The sequence below is a fragment of the Carcharhinus amblyrhynchos genome, chromosome 24 (genome assembly GCF_965287045.1).
Source record: "Carcharhinus amblyrhynchos chromosome 24, sCarAmb.v2.hapA, whole genome shotgun sequence".
Taxonomy (NCBI): Eukaryota; Metazoa; Chordata; class Chondrichthyes; order Carcharhiniformes; family Carcharhinidae; genus Carcharhinus; species Carcharhinus amblyrhynchos.
Window position 1 is genome coordinate 2,873,821 of NC_137347.1, and position 19,350 is coordinate 2,893,170.

General features: G+C 48.2%; 1 protein-coding gene across 1 annotated transcript in view; it reads right to left on the reverse strand.

The window, feature by feature from the left end:
- LOC145357701 (collagen alpha-1(XVI) chain-like) overlaps window positions 1–19,350 on the reverse strand; it is a 124,716-nt gene that overhangs the window by 94,618 nt on the left and 10,748 nt on the right. The window contains exon 3 of the mRNA XM_080211127.1: window positions 691–814. Within this exon, the coding sequence (XP_080067253.1) occupies window positions 691–814 (124 nt within the window). The remainder of the gene's footprint in view (window positions 1–690; window positions 815–19,350) is intronic.

A 19,350-nucleotide genomic window follows, 5' to 3' on the forward strand; every position in this document is an offset into this window, starting at 1 on the left:
GCAAGGAAATCGACTGCGTCTCTGTCGCACCATTCATGATTTCAGCCTGTCCCAAGTGTTTTCCAGCTAACCAAATAACTTGACCGTTGTTGGAAATGTGGCTGCCAACTTGCACACAGTCAGAGCCCACGTACCGCAACGTGATAACAAGCAGACTATCTGTTTTGGGGTGTTGGGCAGCGGGGGGTGAATGTTGGCCAGGTCACTGAGGGGTTTTGGACTGGGCTGGGGGAGATTGGGGTCATTTTAATTTGGCTCTGGTCAGATCCCGCGCCTGCGTCACGTGACTGTTTCTACAGGAGATCGAAGGAAAGAGACCCCCTATTCGCAGCCGTCAGGTTATTTTTCGGAGATTCTCTGGGACCGAGCCACTGTCTGAGGCCCACTACTTCCCAATCCCAGCCCCAGTGGTCACCCCCCCTTGCTTCCAGTCACCATGGCACTGTTCCAGTCCCAGTTCCTGCTTTATCCCCACCATCTCATCTGCAACCAAGAGAAATAAGACCAAGCATCCCAAAATCACAGGGGGCCTTTTCACCCTCAGAATGGGTAGCCCCAAACCTGAGCCCAGCCTGTTTAGTGAATAGTTAGTACCAAAGCTAGCTTGTCCACATTGAATTCCAGCTCAGTACCTTTGCCTCAGTGTTGATACAGGACTGACACGGCTGAACTGTGCGATCTTTACGTTACCTGAGTCTGGCCCTGCTGGTCAGTGATTTTTAGCAGGTACCAGTTCTCCTTCAGTTTCTTCTTCTTCAGCAGCAGAGTTGTGAGAAAGGTGAAGTCCTGAGGCAAACCCCGAGGGAAGATCAGTCTGAAATATTGGAAAAAGGTTGCACCTCATTGAGTTAGCAAGTCCCGTTCACCGCTGCCCCTGTGCCCGCTGGCCTACACTGGCTCCTAGTCCCATAACTCAATTCTCCAGCTTTTTATAACGGCCAGCCATATAAAGTGCTTTGCATATGTTAATGAGGGATCTAACGACTCTTTTAGGATCACCCGGGGTCCTGTTGCTTTAGGTCTGATCGACTCTGCTTTCCAAGTGTGGAATTGGCCTCGTGAGTGCCCAGCACCACACGACACGCAGGGCTTTGAAGCAGATGTAGGCCATTCAGCCCTTTGAGTCTATCCCACCATTCAATAAGATCATAACTGATAAAGTAGATGTGGAGTGGGTGCTTGCACTGGTGGGGCATTCTAGGACAAGATAAGGGGTAGCAAATTTAAACAGTGAGGAGAAACTATTCTCCCAAAGGGTTGTGAATCTGTGGAATTCACTACCCCAAAGTGCAGTGGATCCTGAGACATCGAGTAAATTTAAGGAGGGGTTAGACATATTTTTAATTAATAATGGGTTGAAGGGTTATGAGGAGAAGGCAGGAAAATGTGGATGAGGGACATATCAGCCACGATTGAATGGCGCAGCGGACTTTGACGGGCTGAATGGCCTAATTCTGCTCTCTATCTTACGAACTTACAATTTTCTTACTATACATGTTGACTATATTCTTAAATAAACTTTGTTTGATAAAAGCTCCCTAGTGGGTCATTTGACTCATACCTGAAGTGAAACATATGCCTAACCTAGCCAAGTTCAAGGTACAAAACTTACGCTGTCGGCCGGCTCCAGAAAACAATTTGAATTTCCTAACCCGAACCATAACAGTACGCACAGATGGAATGCCAGAGTCTGCCAGAGAAATTCGGGAATGTTTCATTTTGTCAGGAAGGGCAGGCCTCAGGAGTGCGATGATGAAAAATTGCAGGAGTATTTCAGACACGGAAATGTGGGTCAAGGTTTGCTGTGGTGTTTGTGTCATTATTCTGCCAAGATCTAGAGAGAGATTGTTAGAGCACTCTCTATCGAGATCAGGCAGGGATAGTTCGTAATAATCAAACTGCACAAAGCTCGTTTTGGGATCCAAAGACGTGCAGAGATACCGAACAGTGGCGGAAAAGTGTGTCTCAGAATAAGAAATGATCCACCCAACATTCCCTCCATTCTGTGGTGAAAATTGGGAATTAATACGTTTCTTTAAAGTGGAAGGGAAAATGTACCTCGATTTGGTCGGCTGCTCTGGAAAGTGGATGAATGTTGGGTTTCTGCCCAAAACCACAAGTGCCAAAGCTACTCAGACTTTCAAAAGTTGGTTTACAATCTGTGGGTTTTCAGAAGTGTTGACGTCAGCCAATGGCCTGTGAAACTATTCGAAATATTTCTGAGTGAGTCAAACATTGGCTGGTGCCACCCTATTGCCCAGCACTGCTGCAGGAAGAATCACAGGATCCTACACTGCAGAACAGGCCCTTCAGCCCATCGAGTCAACACCACTGTATGAAAAGCCCTGACCTGCCCATCTAACCCCCACTTGCCAGCACTTGGCCCATAGCCTTGAATATTATGACACGCCAAGTACTCATTCAGGTAATTTTTTAAAGGGTGGCACAGTGGGTTAGCACTGCTGCTTCACAGCTCCAGGGTCCTGGGTTCGATTCCTGGCTCGGGTCACTACCTGTGTGGAGTTTGCACATTCTCCTCGTGTCTGCGTGAGTTTACTCCGGGTACTCCGGTTTCCTCCCACAGTCCAAAGATGTGCGGATTAGGTTGATTGGCCGTGCTAAGAAATTGCCCCTTAGTGTCCAGGGATGTGTAGGTTAGAGGGATTAGTGGGTATAATATGTAGGGATATGGGGGTAGGGCCTGGGTGGGATTGTGTTCGGTGCAGACTCGATGGGCTGAAGGGCCTCTTTCTGCACTGTAGGGTTCTACAATGATATGAGGCATCCTGCCTCCACCATTCTCCCAGGCAGCGCATTCCAGAGGCACTATCCTCTGAGTAAAAATACTCTTCCTCAAATCCCCCACCCCTCACTTTTAACTCGTGTCCCCTCGTAACTGACCCTCCAGCTAAGGGGAACAGCTCGCTCCCTGTCCAGCCTGTCCGTGCCCACAGAAAACTTTGCCAAAGTATTTGCTGTGTTACAAGCTAAGCATTAACAATCCTATCCTCCTTCAACACTAGCTAAACCATTTTCTGTTTCCTCTTACGAAACAGCTCTCTCTTAGTGTTCAAACATCCACATAGGACAAGGTTTAATCTGCTTTAAACCCGTTAACACACTGTGAAGTTAAAGAAAAGCAAGACAAAATGAGGATAATCCATGATCGACCAGGCATCAAAGACCGAGAGCTGGTGAGGTCATGGTGATAAACTGCGGAGGTGATGAGGAGGGGTTTGTGATTGCGATTGTTGTAAAGGGACTAGAGACAATCTAGTGAAGATTGGACAGAGACTCCCATCAGTGTCATGTAGATTATTTGCATGAAAGAGGTTATCCAACAAAATAGTCCAAATTCCTCCAAAGAATAATTCAGAGAAAGGAAAAGTGACAAAGGAACTGAAAGTTTGCAGTGTCACAGAACCCACTGGGAGAGCAATCTCGTCTTAATCAAAGGCACGTTATCAATGTTCCAGTTACAACCACGCAGTGAAACTGAATCCCCACCTAGTGCGCATATTCAAAGCCCAGCGCATGTGTTCAAATCCCACTGTATCTATTCAAAATCAGCCCACTCTGTGTATTCAAATCCCACTGTGTGTATTCAAATCCCACTGTGTGTGTTCAAATCCCACTGTGTGTGTTCAAATCCCACTGTGTGTGTTCAAATCCCAGTGCGTGTGTTCAAATCCCACTGTGTGTGTTCAAATCCCAGTGTGTGTATTCAAATCCCAGTGTGTGTATTCAAATCCCAGTGTGTGTATTCAAATCCCAGTGTGTGTGTTCAAATCCCACTGTATGTGTTCCAATCCCAGTGTGTGTATTCAAATCCCAGTGTGTGTATTCAAATCCCAGTGTGTGTGTTCAAATCCCACTGTGTGTGTTCCAATCCCAGTGTGTGTGTTCCAATCCCAGTGTGTGTATTCAAATCCCAGTGTGTGTATTCAAATCCCACTGTGTGTATTCAAATCCCAGTGCGTGTATTCAAATCCCAGTGCGTGTATTCAAATCCCAGTGCGTGTACTCAAATCCCAGTGCGTGTACTCAAATCCCACTGTGTGTATTCAAATCCCACTGTGTGTATTCAAATCCCAGTGCGTGTATTCAAATCCCAGTGCGTGTATTCAAATCCCAGTGCGTGTACTCAAATCCCAGTGCGTGTATTCAAATCCCACTGTGTGTATTCAAATCCCACTGTGTGTATTCAAATCCCACTGTGTGTATTCAAATCCCAATGTGTGTATTCAAATCCCAGTGTGTGTATTCAAATCCCAGTGTGTGTATTCAAATCCCAATGTGTGTATTCAAATCCCAGTGTGTGTATTCAAATCCCAGTGTGTGTATTCAAATCCCAATGTGTGTATTCAAATCCCAATGCGTGTATTCGAAACCCAGTGTGCGTTTAAATTCCAGCCCAGTTCTTACATTTACAATCTAATCTACTGGGTGTTAAAATGCTCTCCAGTTTCCTTTCATTTCCAGCTGGAATTTGATGGAACCTATTGGGAAACAGCTGGGACACAGCTGTGGCAAGTGCCAATTGGATGCTTTCATAAGACCATAAGAGATAGGAGCAGAATTAGGCCATTCGGCCCATCAAGTCTGCCATTCTATCTTGGTTGATAAGTTTCTCAATCTTATTCTCCCACTTTTTCCTCGTAACCTTTGATCCCTTTACCAATTAAGAACTTACCTATCTCTGTCTTAAAGACACTCGGTGACCCGACCTCCACAGCCCTCTGTGGCAATGAATTCCATTGATTCACCACCCTCTGACTCAAGAAATTCCTCCTCATCTCTGTTCTAAAAGGTCGTCCCTTTATTCTGAGGCAGTGCCTTCGGATTCGAGTCTCTCCCACTAATGAGAAACCTTCCCACATCCACTCTACACAGGACATTCAGTATTCTCTAACTTTCAATGAGATCCCCCTTCTCATCCTTCTAAACTCCATCGAGTACAAACCCAGGCTCTTCAAACTCCTGAGACGTCAAGCCTTTCATTCCTGTGATCATTCTTGTGAACCCCTTCCGGACCCTCTCCAGGGCCTGCACATCATTCCTTAGATAATTGCTCACAATATTCGAAATGGGGTCAAACCAGGGTCTTATACAGCCTCAGAAGTTCATCCCTGCTTTTGTTTCAGACTCGCCTATTAAGAGGCCCTTATTTATTAGGCCAATGGCAAAAGGTGGCACCTCTAATGCTGTGTTTCCGCTTCCCCAGCTCTGAGCAGGTTGTTGAACTTTAGCTCACTTGAGGAGTCGACCACAGGAGAAGGGGGAAGTAGGGAATCCCGAATAACCTTCATGCCCAGGTAGGCAGCAGGTTTATTGGCAATATGGGTGAGAGTGGGCAACGCCTACGTGGCATTACCCTTCCTGACAGCTGGTCAAACCCACAGCGCATTGGCTTGATGGCCTTGAGTTCTGGGCTGGGGGGAGTGAGGGGTGGGGGGAGTGCGGGAGTAGACTCCTGAACACTGGGGAGGACACAAACTCTACACATCAGCAGCAATGCCGAGTCAGGACATGAGTCCCTTCATGGCTCCATTGTGTCTGTGAACCTCCGGTCACCGGACAAGAGTTGTGCCCGGGACATTCCGATAACTATACAAGAGTGATGTCAAACACAGCTCTTCAGATAAGGTTAATGAAATCAGGCACTTTCACAGTGTTAAGGTAAGCCTACTTTTTTATTCATTCACGGGACATTGGTGTCACTGGCTGGCCAGCATTTATTGCCCATCCCGCATTGCCCAAGGGTAGTTAAGAGTTAACCACATTGCTGTGTCTCTGGAGCCGTATGTAAGCTAGGCCAGGCAAGGACGGCAGGTTTCGTTCACTAAAGTTCATCAGTGAGCCAGATGGGTTTTTCCGACAATCGACAATGGTTTCACGGTCATCGGTAGATTCTTAATTCCAGATAATTTTATTGGAAACAAGTTCCACCACCTGCCGTGGCGAAATTCGAACCCAGGTCCCCAGGACGTTCGTGGTGTTTCTGAATTAATAGTCTAGCAATCATATCACTCAGCCATCGTCTCCCTTTGTGACTAATAAATGAATAAACTTCTCACCAAAAGGATTTTGGGACTGGTGAAGGGAGAAGTTAGTAAGGGTGATGGGGCCAGGGTGGTTTGGTGAGGTTGGTAAGGGTGATTTCGTGAGGTTGGTAAGGATTAGGGGACCAGGGTGGTTTGGTGAGGTTGGTAAGGATAAGGGGACCAGGGTGGTTTGGTGAGGTTGGTAAGGATTAGGGGACCAGGGTGGTTTGGTGAGGTTGGTAAGGATTAGGGGACCAGGGTGGTTTGGTGAGGTTGGTAAGGATTAGGGGACCAGGGTGGTTTGGTGAGGTTGGTAAGGATTAGGGGACCAGGGTGGTTTGGTGAGGTTGGTAAGGATTAGGGGACCAGGGTGGTTTGGTGAGGTTGGTAAGGATTAGGGGACCAGGGTGGTTTGGTGAGGTTGGTAAGGATTAGGGGACCAGGGTGGTTTGGTGAGGTTGGTAAGGATTAGGGGACCAGGGTGGTTTGGTGAGGTTGGTAAGGGTGATGGGACCAGGGTGGTTTGGTGAGGTTGGTAAGGATTAGGGGACCAGGGTGGTTTGGTGAGGTTGGTAAGGATAAGGGGACCAGGGTGATTTGGTGAGGTTGGTAAGGATTAGGGGACCAGGGTGGTTTGGTGAGGTTGGTAAGGATAAGGGGACCAGGGTGGTTTGGTGAGGTTGGTAAGGATTAGGGGACCAGGGTGGTTTGGTGAGGTTGGTAAGGATTAGGGGACCAGGGTGGTTTGGTGAGGTTGGTAAGGGTGATGGGACCAGGGCGGTTTGGTGAGGTTGGTAAGGGTGATGGGACCAGGGTGGTTTGGTGAGGTTGGTAAGGATTAGGGGACCAGGGTGGTTTGGTGAGGTTGGTAAGGATGAGGGGACCAGGGTGGTTTGGTGAGGTTGGTAAGGGTGATGGGACCAGGGTGGTTTGGTGAGGTTGGTAAGGATAAGGGGACCAGGGTGGTTTGGTGAGGTTGGTAAGGATTAGGGGACCAGGGTGGTTTGGTGAGGTTGGTAAGGATAAGGGGACCAGGGTGGTTTGGTGAGGTTGGTAAGGATTAGGGGACCAGGGTGGTTTGGTGAGGTTGGTAAGGATTAGGGGACCAGGGTGGTTTGGTGAGGTTGGTAAGGGTGATGGGACCAGGGTGGTTTGGTGAGGTTGGTAAGGATAAGGGGACCAGGGTGGTTTGGTGAGGTTGGTAAGGATTAGGGGACCAGGGTGGTTTGGTGAGGTTGGTAAGGATTAGGGGACCAGGGTGGTTTGGTGAGGTTGGTAAGGATTAGGGGACCAGGGTGGTTTGGTGAGGTTGGTAAGGGTGATGGGACCAGGGTGGTTTGGTGAGGTTGGTAAGGATTAGGGGACCAGGGTGGTTTAGTGAGGTTGGTAAGGGTGATGGGACTAGGGTGGTTTGGTGAGGTTGGTAAGGGTGATGGGACCAGGGTGGTTTGGTGAGGTTGGTAAGGATTAGGGGACCAGGGTGGTTCGGTGAGGTTGGTAAGGGTGATGGGACCAGGGTGGTTTGATGAGGTTGGTAAGGGTGATGGGACCAGGGTGGTTTGGTGAGGTTGGTAAGGGTGATGGGACCAGGGTGGTTTGGTGAGGTTGGTAAGGATTAGGGGACCAGGGTGGTTTGGTGAGGTTGGTAAGGATTAGGGGACCAGGGTGGTTTGGTGAGGTTGGTAAGGATTAGGGGACCAGGGTGGTTTGGTGAGGTTGGTAAGGATTAGGGGACCAGGGTGGTTCGGTGAGGTTGGTAAGGATTAGGGGACCAGGGTGGTTTGGTGAGGTTGGTAAGGATTAGGGGACCAGGGTGGTTTGGTGAGGTTGGTAAGGATTAGGGGACCAGGGTGGTTTGGTGAGGTTGGTAAGGATTAGGGGACCAGGGTGGTTTGGTGAGGTTGGTAAGGGTGATGGGACCAGGGTGGTTTGGTGAGGTTGGTAAGGGTGATGGGACCAGGGTGGTTTGGTGAGGTTGGTAAGGATTAGGGGACCAGGGTGGTTTGGTGAGGTTGGTAAGGATAAGGGGACCAGGGTGGTTTGGTGAGGTTGGTAAGGATTAGGGGACCAGGGTGGTTTGGTGAGGTTGGTAAGGATTAGGGGACCAGGGTGGTTTGGTGAGGTTGGTAAGGGTGATGGGACCAGGGTGGTTTGGTGAGGTTGGTAAGGATTAGGGGACCAGGGTGGTTTGGTGAGGTTGGTAAAGGTGATGGGACCAGGGTGGTTTGGTGAGGTTGGTAAGGATTAGGGGACCAGGGTGAGCGTGTAGAGTGATGTTCAGACAAACAAAGTCCAGGGTTGAATCTAATCCTGTTCCATTGACCAGAGCTGTTGGCCACAAGTTAGAACATTGCAGATACATTGGATAGTTAAACAGGTCACAGCAGTGTGAGAAGATGGACATCAAACATCAGTATATCAGGCGTTGAGTTGCTAACAGGCTGTAGTTTAATAATTTAACAGATTATATTTTCACTTTGAGCATGTCAGTATCTGGGTGGAGCTTAGATTGAATTAATTTCATAGAATCATAGAAACCCAGCAGTGCACAAGGAGGCCATTCGGTCCATCGAGTCAATCCTACCCAGCTCCTACCCCCATATCCCTACATATTTACCCGCTAATCCCTCTAATCTACCCATCCCTGGACACTAAGGGGCAATTTTATCATGGCCAATCAACCTAACCCGCACATCTTTGGACTGTGGGAGGAAACCGGAGCACCCGGAGGAAACCCACGCAGACACGAGGAGAATGTGCAAACTCCACACAGACAGTGACCCGAGCCGGGAATCGAACCCACATCCCTGGAGCTGTGAAGCAGTAGTGCTAACCACTGTGCTAACGTGCCGCCCAATTTGACGCAAGCAAAGACATTAATGTGAAAACGAAATACCCAATTTACATCCCAGATTCCTGCTGTATTGGAATGATCCACAAACTCCAATGTTACATTGGAAGTTTACAATTACAGGTCCTTGGATTCTAGCCAAGAGGCTGGAATTCACCACAATCCAGCAGGTATTGGAGATTGTACACAGGCTCAGACATGATAGCGAGACCCTCCAACAGAATGTTTGTGACTGCCACTAGTGGAACTGTACCCTGGGAAAGGCAGCACCTTCAGGAACTGTATCCCAGTGAGAGTCAGCACCTTCAGGAACTGTATCCCAGTGAGAGTCAGCACCTTCAGGAACTGTATCCCAGTGAGAGTCAGCACCTTCAGGAACTGTATCCCAGTGAGAGTCAGCACCTTCAGGAACTGTATCCCAGTGAGAGTCAGCACCTTCAGGAACTGTATCCCAGTGAGAGTCAGCACCTTCAGGAACTGTATCCCAGTCAGAGTCAGCACCTTCAGGAACTGTATCCCAGTGAGAGTCAGCACCTTCAGGAACTGTATCCCAGTGAGAGTCAGCACCTTCAGGAACTGTATCCCAGTGAGAGTCAGCACCTTCAGGAACTGTATCCCAGTGAGAGTCAGCACCTTCAGGAACTGTATCCCAGTGAGAGTCAGCACCTTCAGGAACTGTATCCCAGTGAGAGTCAGCACCTTCAGGAACTGTATCCCAGTGAGAGTCAGCACCTTCAGGAACTGTATCCCAGTGAGAGTCAGCACCTTCAGGAACTGTATCCCAGTGAGAGTCAGCACCTTCAGGAACTGTATCCCAGTCAGAGTCAGCACCTTCAGGAACTGTATCCCAGTGAGAGTCAGCACCTTCAGGAACTGTGTCCCAGTGAGAGTCAGCACCTTCAGGAACTGTATCCCAGTGAGAGTCAGCACCTTCAGGAACTGTATCCCAGTGAGAGTCAGCACCTTCAGGAACTGTATCCCAGTGAGAGTCAGCACCTTCAGGAACTGTATCCCAGTGAGAGTCAGCACCTTCAGGAACTGTATCCCAGTGAGAGTCAGCACCTTCAGGAACTGTATCCCAGTGAGAGTCAGCACCTTCAGGAACTGTATCCCAGTGAGAGTCAGCGCCTTCAGGAACTGTATCCCAGTCAGAGTCAGCACCTTCAGGAACTGTATCCCAGTGAGAGTCAGCACCTTCAGGAACTGTATCCCAGTGAGAGTCAGCACCTTCAGGAACTGTATCCCAGTGAGAGTCAGCACCTTCAGGAACTGTATCCCAGTGAGAGTCAGCACCTTCAGGAACTGTATCCCAGTGAGAGTCAGCACCTTCAGGAGCTGTATCCCAGTGAGAGTCAGCACCTTCAGGAACTGTATCCCAGTGAGAGTCAGCACCTTCAGGAACTGTATCCCAGTGAGAGTCAGCACCTTCAGGAACTGTATCCCAGTGAGAGTCAGCACCTTCAGGAACTGTATCCCAGTGAGAGTCAGCACCTTCAGGAACTGTATCCCAGTCAGAGTCAGCACCTTCAGGAACTGTATCCCAGTGAGAGTCAGCACCTTCAGGAACTGTATCCCAGTGAGAGTCAGCACCTTCAGGAACTGTATCCCAGTGAGAGTCAGCACCTTCAGGAACTGTATCCCAGTCAGAGTCAGCACCTTCAGGAACTGTATCCCAGTGAGAGTCAGCACCTTCAGGAACTGTATCCCAGTGAGAGTCAGCACCTTCAGGAACTGTATCCCAGTGAGAGTCAGCACCTTCAGGAACTGTATCCCAGTGAGAGTCAGCACCTTCAGGAACTGTATCCCAGTGAGAGTCAGCACCTTCAGGAACCGTATCCCAGTCAGAGTCAGCACCTTCAGGAACCGTATCCCAGTGAGAGTCAGCACCTTCAGGAACCGTATCCCAGTGAGAGTCAGCACCTTCAGGAACTGTATCCCAGTGAGAGTCAGCACCTTCAGGAACTGTATCCCAGTGAGAGTCAGCACCTTCAGGAACTGTATCCCAGTGAGAGTCAGCACCTTCAGGAACTGTATCCCAGTGAGAGTCAGCACCTTCAGGAACTGTATCCCAGTGAGAGTCAGCACCTTCAGGAACTGTATCCCAGTGAGAGTCAGCACCTTCAGGAACTGTATCCCAGTGAGAGTCAGCACCTTCAGGAACTGTATCCCAGTCAGAGTCAGCACCTTCAGGAACTGTATCCCAGTGAGAGTCAGCACCTTCAGGAACTGTATCCCAGTGAGAGTCAGCACCTTCAGGAACTGTATCCCAGTGAGATCAGCACCTTCAGGAACTGTATCCCAGTGAGAGTCAGCACCTTCAGGAACTGTATCCCAGTGAGAGTCAGCACCTTCAGGAACTGTATCCCAGTGAGAGTCAGCACCTTCAGGAACTGTATCCCAGTGAGAGTCAGCACCTTCAGGAACTGTATCCCAGTGAGAGTCAGCACCTTCAGGAACTGTATCCCAGTGAGAGTCAGCACCTTCAGGAACTGTATCCCAGTCAGAGTCAGCACCTTCAGGAACTGTATCCCAGTGAGAATCAGCACCTTCAGGAACTGTATCCCAGTGAGAGTCAGCACCTTCAGGAACTGTATCCCAGTGAGAGTCAGCACCTTCAGGAACTGTATCCCAGTGATAGTCAGCACCTTCAGGAACTGTATCCCAGTGAGAGTCAGCACCTTCAGGAACTGTATCCCAGTGAGAGTCAGCACCTTCAGGAACTGTATCCCAGTGTGAGTCAGTATATTGCGACAGGAATTGTAGTTGAGTTTTTATATCTTTTTTTGCTCATTCCCGAATTATTAATGGAGTGATTCAGCGTGAGTTGGTTTCTTTTGATGTAGATTGCTTGTCTCTGCCTGAGTCATGTGCCCAACAGTAACAATGTTGTTTAAAAATATGTAATTTAGAAATGTGAATCTTGATATAAATAAATATATGGCACCTTCAAAAAGTGAAACGTCTTCGGGATCAGAATTCAATTCACAAAAATTGATGTCGAATTTGATAAGGAGATACCTGGACAGTGCGAGGTCAATGCAATAAGATTTACAGGGTGATATACAGGAGAGAGAGGTGGAGACTGTCAGAAAGTTCAGGGCCCATGCAGCTAAAAGTGCAGTGGCCAATACTGAGCAAAGGAGATAACAGTGCATGCAGACACACACACACACACATCATGTCCCAACAGGAACGCAACAGTTTAACAGCAGCACATGATGAATGAAACGCGTGCATCACTGCCAGCTCTCTAGTCATGGGTTTTATGAGTCATTGATTGCACTTTCTGTCCGGTGCTGTCCAAGGACAGGAGCTTGTAGATTTATAGTGCAAAAAAGTAGAGGGAAATCCACCAGCTGTTTGACGGCAGTGAGTTGGGAGATCAGATTATTTATGTGCTGCCACAGGTGGGTGTACTTGTTGTGAAACTGAGTGTCTTTCCTGCGTGCTTTTCTGATTGCTCATAAACACCGGGAGCTGTGAGGAGAGTAAAAGAACCTGCATTTATGTGGCACCTGTCACATCCTCAATGCTTTCCAGCCAATGAAGTGCTTTAGGATTTCAGTCACTTCTGTCAACCACAGCACAGCAGCCAATTTGCACACAGTATATTCAGCTACTTCTGGGAGCCAATTAACGCTCCTTCTGTCACAGGGTCATTTACTCGATCAGAATCCCTCATAATTGTGGGATCGTTGCAATGAAATCTTCCTTTCACTTTCTCTGCTCCAAGACAAACAATCCCAACTTCTCCAGAATCATTGAAACCTCTCATCTTGTCTCTCGACCCTATCTACCCACCTCCTTATCACTCCCCTCATCCGCATTTACTCGCCTTCTCATCACACAGAGTCCTGCAGATACTCTCTATCTTACCCACAACCCCACACATTTCCCGTGGCTAATCGCTCTAACCTACTCATCTTTGGACACCGAGGGGGCAATTGAGCATGGCCAATCCAACATACTTGCACATTTTTGGATTGTGGGAGGAAACCGGAGCATCCGGAGGAAACCCACGCAGACACGAGTGAAAACTCTACGCAGACAGTCACTCAAGGCCAGAATGGAACCCAGATCCCTGGCGCTGCGAGGCAGCACTCTGCCACCTTCTCATCTTGCTTTTCAATCCTGTCTCCCCACCTTCTCATTGTGAATCTCAACCTCATCTACCCATCATTTTACTCTAACCCTCAATTCCACAGACATTAGAAGGCAAGTCCCTTCGGTCCATGACCTCAGAACAGCATCACTATGCTTTCTTCACATTCAGCTCACTCTCTGTTTGAACAATTACAGATTTGTGTGCAGTCTTTCTTGGATGAAGTCCGTTTAGTTTATCTGGAAGTCTTGGATCTGTTGGGCTCTCCATCATCTGCTAAGGATCTCATCTGTCTCTAAGAGCCAAGAAATTTATCACCTCAAGATCTCTTCCTTCTGGGAGTACACTGACTGCCAATAACTCCATTAATGTCATCCTCCATTCATTCACTTGGCCATGTTAAACCCTTGAATCAACAGCTGGCTCAGTGAGATAGAATGCCTGTCAGTACCATTCACAGTCTCCAGTCTATTCACCACCTCTCCACCAGCCTATCACTTCTCTCACTACCCAACCAATCTACCTCTCATTCATCTGTGGGATGTGTGTGCCAGGTCCACATTCATTGCCCATCCCTAACTGCCCCTTGGGAGACTGGTGTTGAGCTGCCTTCTTGAACCTCTGCAGTCAATGTAGTTTGGGCAGTGCCGATAGGGAGAGAGTTCCAAGAATTAACCCAATGACTTTATAAGACCCTTGTCAGACCCCACTTGGAGTACTGTGCGCAGTTCTGGTCGCCTCACTATAGGAAGGACGTGGAAGCTATTGAGAGGGTGCAGAGGAGATTTACAAGGATGTTGCCTGGATTGGGAGGCATGCCTTATGAGGATAGGTTGAGGGAGCTGGGACTCTTCTCCCTGGAGAGACGAAGGTTGAGAGGCGACCTGATAGAGGTTTATAAAATGTTGAGAGGAATAGATAGGGTGGATTCTCGGAGGCTATTTCCCCGGTTTGAAATGGTCGCTACGAGAGGACACAGATTTAAGGTGCGGGGAGGCAAGTACAGAAGTGATGTTAGGGGTAAGTTTTTCACTCAGAGGGTGGTGAGTGAATGGAATCGGCTGCCGTCAGTGGTGGTGGAGGCGAACTCGCTGGGGTCTTTTAAAAGACTTCTGGATGAGTATATGGGGTTTAATGGGATTGGGGGTTATAGATAGGTCTATGGATTGGTAGGTGTTGATGTGATCGGCGCAACTCGTGGGCCGAAGGGCCTGTTTGTGCTGTAGTGTTCTATGTTCTATGACAGTGAAGGGACGGCGATAAATTTCCAAATCAGGATGGAGAGCGGCTTGGAGAGGAACTTTGAGCTGGTGGCACTCCCAGGTAACTGCTACCCTTGTCCTCCTAGATGGTGGTGGTTTGGAAGGTGCTGCCTGCGGAGCCTTGGGGGATTCCTGCAGTGCGTCTTGTAGCTGGTACACACTGCTGCTACCGAGCATTGGGGTGGAGAGAGTGAAGGTTTGTCCTGGATAGTGTTGAGCTTTGAGTATTGTTGGAGTTGAGATCATTCATTCACACTCCTGACTTGTGCTTTGTAGATGGTGGATAGGGAGTCAAGAGGTAAACGACTATTCCTGTATTCCTAGCCCGTGACCTGCCCTGACCTGGTTAAGTTTCTGCTCAAAATACTGCTGCATTTGGGTGTGGACTGCTTGAGTATCTGAGGTGTTGCAAATGACCCTCAGTCATCAGCCACTTCCGACCGAATGGTGAAGCAGCTGAATTCTCACAAACTCTCCAAGACCCTCTTCCTATCCCCGGGCTCTCCCCGCTCCACACTGTCTCACGTCCCCTAACTCTCACCTCTAACATCCCTAGTCCCTGGTATATTCAAATCGATCCCAAGGCACCTCTCACAATGCTCCTGCACACAGGCGTCAGCCCAGTCCAAAGATGTGAGAGTTAAGTTGATTGGCTGTACTAAATTGCCACTTAGTATCAGGGGGATTAAATATGTGGGGTTATGGGGATAGGACCTGGGTGGGATTGCGGTCAGTGAAGACTTGATGGGCCAAATGGCCTCCTTCTGTAGGGATACTAAGAAGCTCGACACCATCCAGGACAAAGCAGTCCACTCGATTGCTACTCCTTCCACAAACATTCAATTCCTCCACTACCAACACACAGTGGTAGTCGTGTGTACCACCTACAAGACGCACTGCCGGAACTCACCAAAGGCTCCTTAGACAGAACCTTCCAAACCAACAACTTCTCCCATCTAGAAAGTCAAGAGCACATGGGAAACACAAACGCCTGGAAGTTCTCCTCCAAGTCACTCTCCGTTCTGATGTGGAAATATATCGCTGTTCCTTCACTCTCCCTCCCTAACAGCACTGTGGGTGCACCTACAGCGCAGGGACTGCAGTGGTTCAAGAACCACCAGCCTTTCAGGGGCAATTAGAGATGGGCAATAAATGCTGGGCTAGCCCACAATGCCCATTTCCCATGACGGAATAATAAAAACAATGGAACTGAAATAGATGGAGGGGTAATGCTCACAATTCTGATTGTGGGAGCTTCTTCTTACCTTATCTATCTGCAACCTGCAAAATCCTCCCAATCTATCTGCTGGGAGTGATGCAACTGACCAATAGTGAGATCTGAATTGGTTTGTTAACACATGCCCTACCACGAGGCATCACTAAAATCCTCGGGTGACCCAAGGGGAAGGTCAAATATCGAATGACATCAAGGTTGGGAAAACAGGAGAGATGGTGGAGTTAAAGATATGGGTTACGTGACACCAAGCTTAGTTTTTATAACCTGTAAACTTCAAGCCAGGGGTTCCACAGCTTTGAAAATAGAGGCTAGAGTGAGATGGAGCAAGAAATGGCCCAACAGAGGGGGTGATGCAGAGGAGTTTCCAGGGTGGCAGTCTGATGGAGAGAAGTTCAGAGAGGCACTGATCAGAATGTACGAAGGGACAGATATGAGGAAGCCACGTATTTACATTGACGGAGATGGGGCTACAGGTCAGGTTTTCGCTCATCAAGTTTAATTTCCAGCCCGTGAGGACACGGGGAAAAAACAAACAGAAAACCCACACACCCCGGATCTAAAACTCATCATCATTACAAACTGAGATATGTCCAACCAATGATCTCTGGAGGGAACAATCTCGTTCATTGATCCGTTAGGACCAGCCAGCACCAGGATAAAGTGTGTTAGACCAGTGCAGCCAAGTGTCCTATCAAATGGCAGAATCTCACTGCACAGCAAGAGGCCATTAACCCATTGTGTCTAACTGACTAGATTAGATAACCCAATTACCCAATATTTCTGCTTGCCAGTTTCTTCCTCATAAAAGTATTTTAATGTCCTTTTTCAAGCTCCCATTTGAGAATGATGATTGGATCCGCCTGCACCCATAAGGGATGTGTGCCTCTGTTGTACTGAACTCGGTTATTATCAAACTCAACATTCACTACATTTCCTTGTTTTGTTTCATTTGGAAAATGTGATTCCCAATCCCAAGTCCACATCATTAATAAATACAAAAAGAGCAGAGGTCCCAATATTGACATCTGGATGATCCGTTGAATATGCCTCTTCAATCTGATTAACAACACCTCTGTTTCTGAGCTTATTTCACAGGAATGTTCGCACTGTTCCCAGACTGAGTAAAATCCTCCTCAGAGTAAATGGGTCATCACTCTCCAACAACAACTCCAGCGCCAAAAACCAAACTGAGCATCACCTGGAGTTTGTTATTGTAAACGGAGCTCAAGGATTAACTGCTCCTGACAACGGGCCTCACTGTTCTAAACACTGAAATATTCTGCATCCAACTAGCATTACATATTTACAAAGCCATTCCTCACTACTCAAATCAGTTAGATATAAAGTAAAGCTTCCTCTACACTGTCCCCCATCAAACACTCCCAGGACAGGTACAGCACGGGGTTAGATACAGAGTAAAGCTCCCTCTACACTGTGCCCCCATCAAACACTCCCAGGACAGGTACAGCACGGGGTTAGATACAGAGTAAAGCTCCCTCTACACTGTCCCCATCAAACACTCCCGAGACAGGTACAGCACGGGGTTAGATACAGAGTAAAGCTCCCTCTACATTGTCCCCATCAAACACTCCCAGGACAGGTACAGCACGGGGTTAGATACAGAGTAAAGCTCCCTCTACACTGTCCCCATCAAACATTCCCAGGACAGGTACAGCACGGGGTTAGATACAGAGTAGAGCTCCCTCTACATTGTCCCCATCAAACACTCCCAGGACAGGTACAGCACGGGGTTAGATACAGAGTAAAGCTCCCTCTACACTGTCCCCATCAAACACTCCCGGGACAGGTACAGCACGGGGTTAGATACAGAGTAAAGCTCCCTCTACATTGTCCCCCATCAAACACTCCCAGGACAGGTACAGCACGGGGTTAGATACAGAGTAAAGCTCCCTCTACATTGTCCCCATCAAACACTCCCAGGACAGGTACAGCACAGGGTTAGATACAGAGTAAAGCTCCCTCTACACTGTCCCCATCAAACACTCCCAGGACAGGTACAGCACGGGGTTAGGTACAGAGTAAAGCTCCCTCTACACTGTCCCCCCATCAAACACTCCCAGGACAGGTACAGCACAGGGTTAGATACAGAGTAAAGCTCCCTCTACACTGTCCCCCCATCAAACACTCCCAGGACAGGTACACCACGGGGTTAGATACAGAGTAAAGCTCATCCAATTTCCTTTTAATTGAGCCTGCCTCCATGATACCCATAGACAGTACATTCCAGATCCTAACCACTCACTGTGTGAATCTGTCTCCACCACACTCTCAGACAGTACATTCCAGATCCTAACCACTCGCTGTGTGAATCTGTCTCCACCACACTCTCAGACAGTACATTCCAGATCCTAACCACTCGCTGTGTGAATCTGTCTCCACCACACTCTCAGACAGTACATTCCAGATCCTAACCACTCGCTGTGTGAATCTGTCTCCACCACACTCTCAGACAGTACATTCCAGATCCTAATCACTCACTGTGTGAATCTGTCTCCACCACACTCTCAGACAGTGCATTCCAGATCCTAACCACTCGCTGTGTGAATCTGTCTCCACCACACTCTCAGACAGTGCATCCCAGATCCTAACCACTCGCTGTGTGAATCTGTCTCCACCACACTCTCAGACAGTGCATTCCAGATCCTAGCGTCTCACTGGGTGAAAAGCTTTGGTCATTTTGCCATTCATTTTAAACTGGTGGGCTATGGCCTTTTGCTCATTCTGCCAATGGGAGCAATTTCTTCTCTAACGTGCCATCCTCTTGTTTTGAACATCTCGAACGGATTTCCTCTTAATCCTTTCTTTTCTTGGGTCAATGGTGCCAGCTTTTCCATTCTATCCGGGAAATGTGTTCCCTCAACATTAGGACCATTCTGCACCCTCTCAGAAACCTTTACATCCTTAATAAAGTGCAGTGTGCAGAACTGAATACGCTACTCCATCTGAAGTTAAACCAATTTTTCATGAAGGTTCATTGTTACATCCTTGCTTTTGGAGTCCGTGGGCTGGATTTTCACTGCCTCGCAGGGGGGGTGAATGGGGTCGGAAATGACCACAACTTCATTTCATTGACTGAAATTTAGAATTATCAGCAGCGCCCCAATCCCCGTGTTATTTCCATACTGCCACTTACTGGGTCAGAAATTGCTTAGGAGACAATCCTGTACTCATGTCTGCCAATGTTTCTCCTGTGTGCCCCCCTTCCTAGCACTCCTAAGGCAGGTTTTGGAAAAATTCTGAAACGCAGCGAGTTTAATCATTCAGGAATCTTGGGAGAAGCAGACTGGGAATGTCGAGTACTCCAGGTGAAGTCTCGCCAACTTCCTATGCCATAATAACAATACCACCATACATTTATACACTTACCACCCTCACACAAAGAACCAACGTTGCATTTGCCTTCCTTGCTGTATCTGCATGTTAATCTTTTGTCATTCATCTACAAGGACTCCCAGATCCCTCTGCATTTCTGAATTCTGGAGTTTCTCAGTTTTAACATACGATCTGTTTTATTCTTTCCAATAACCACATAGTTCCCACATTATACTCTAAACTGCCAACATTTTACCCATTCATTTAACCTAGCCATAGATCTTTGCAGATAGTTACTGTATCTGCAAATGGGCGGCACGGTAGCACAGTGGGTTAGCACTGCTGCTTCACAGCTCCAGGGACCTGGGTTCGATTCCCGGCTCGGGTCACTACCTGTGTGGAGTTTGCACATTCTCCTCGTGTCTGCGTGGGTTTCCTCTAGGTGCTCCAGTTTCCTCCCACAGCCCAAAGATGTGCGAGATAGGTTGATTGGCCATGCTAAGAAATTGCTCCTTAGTGTC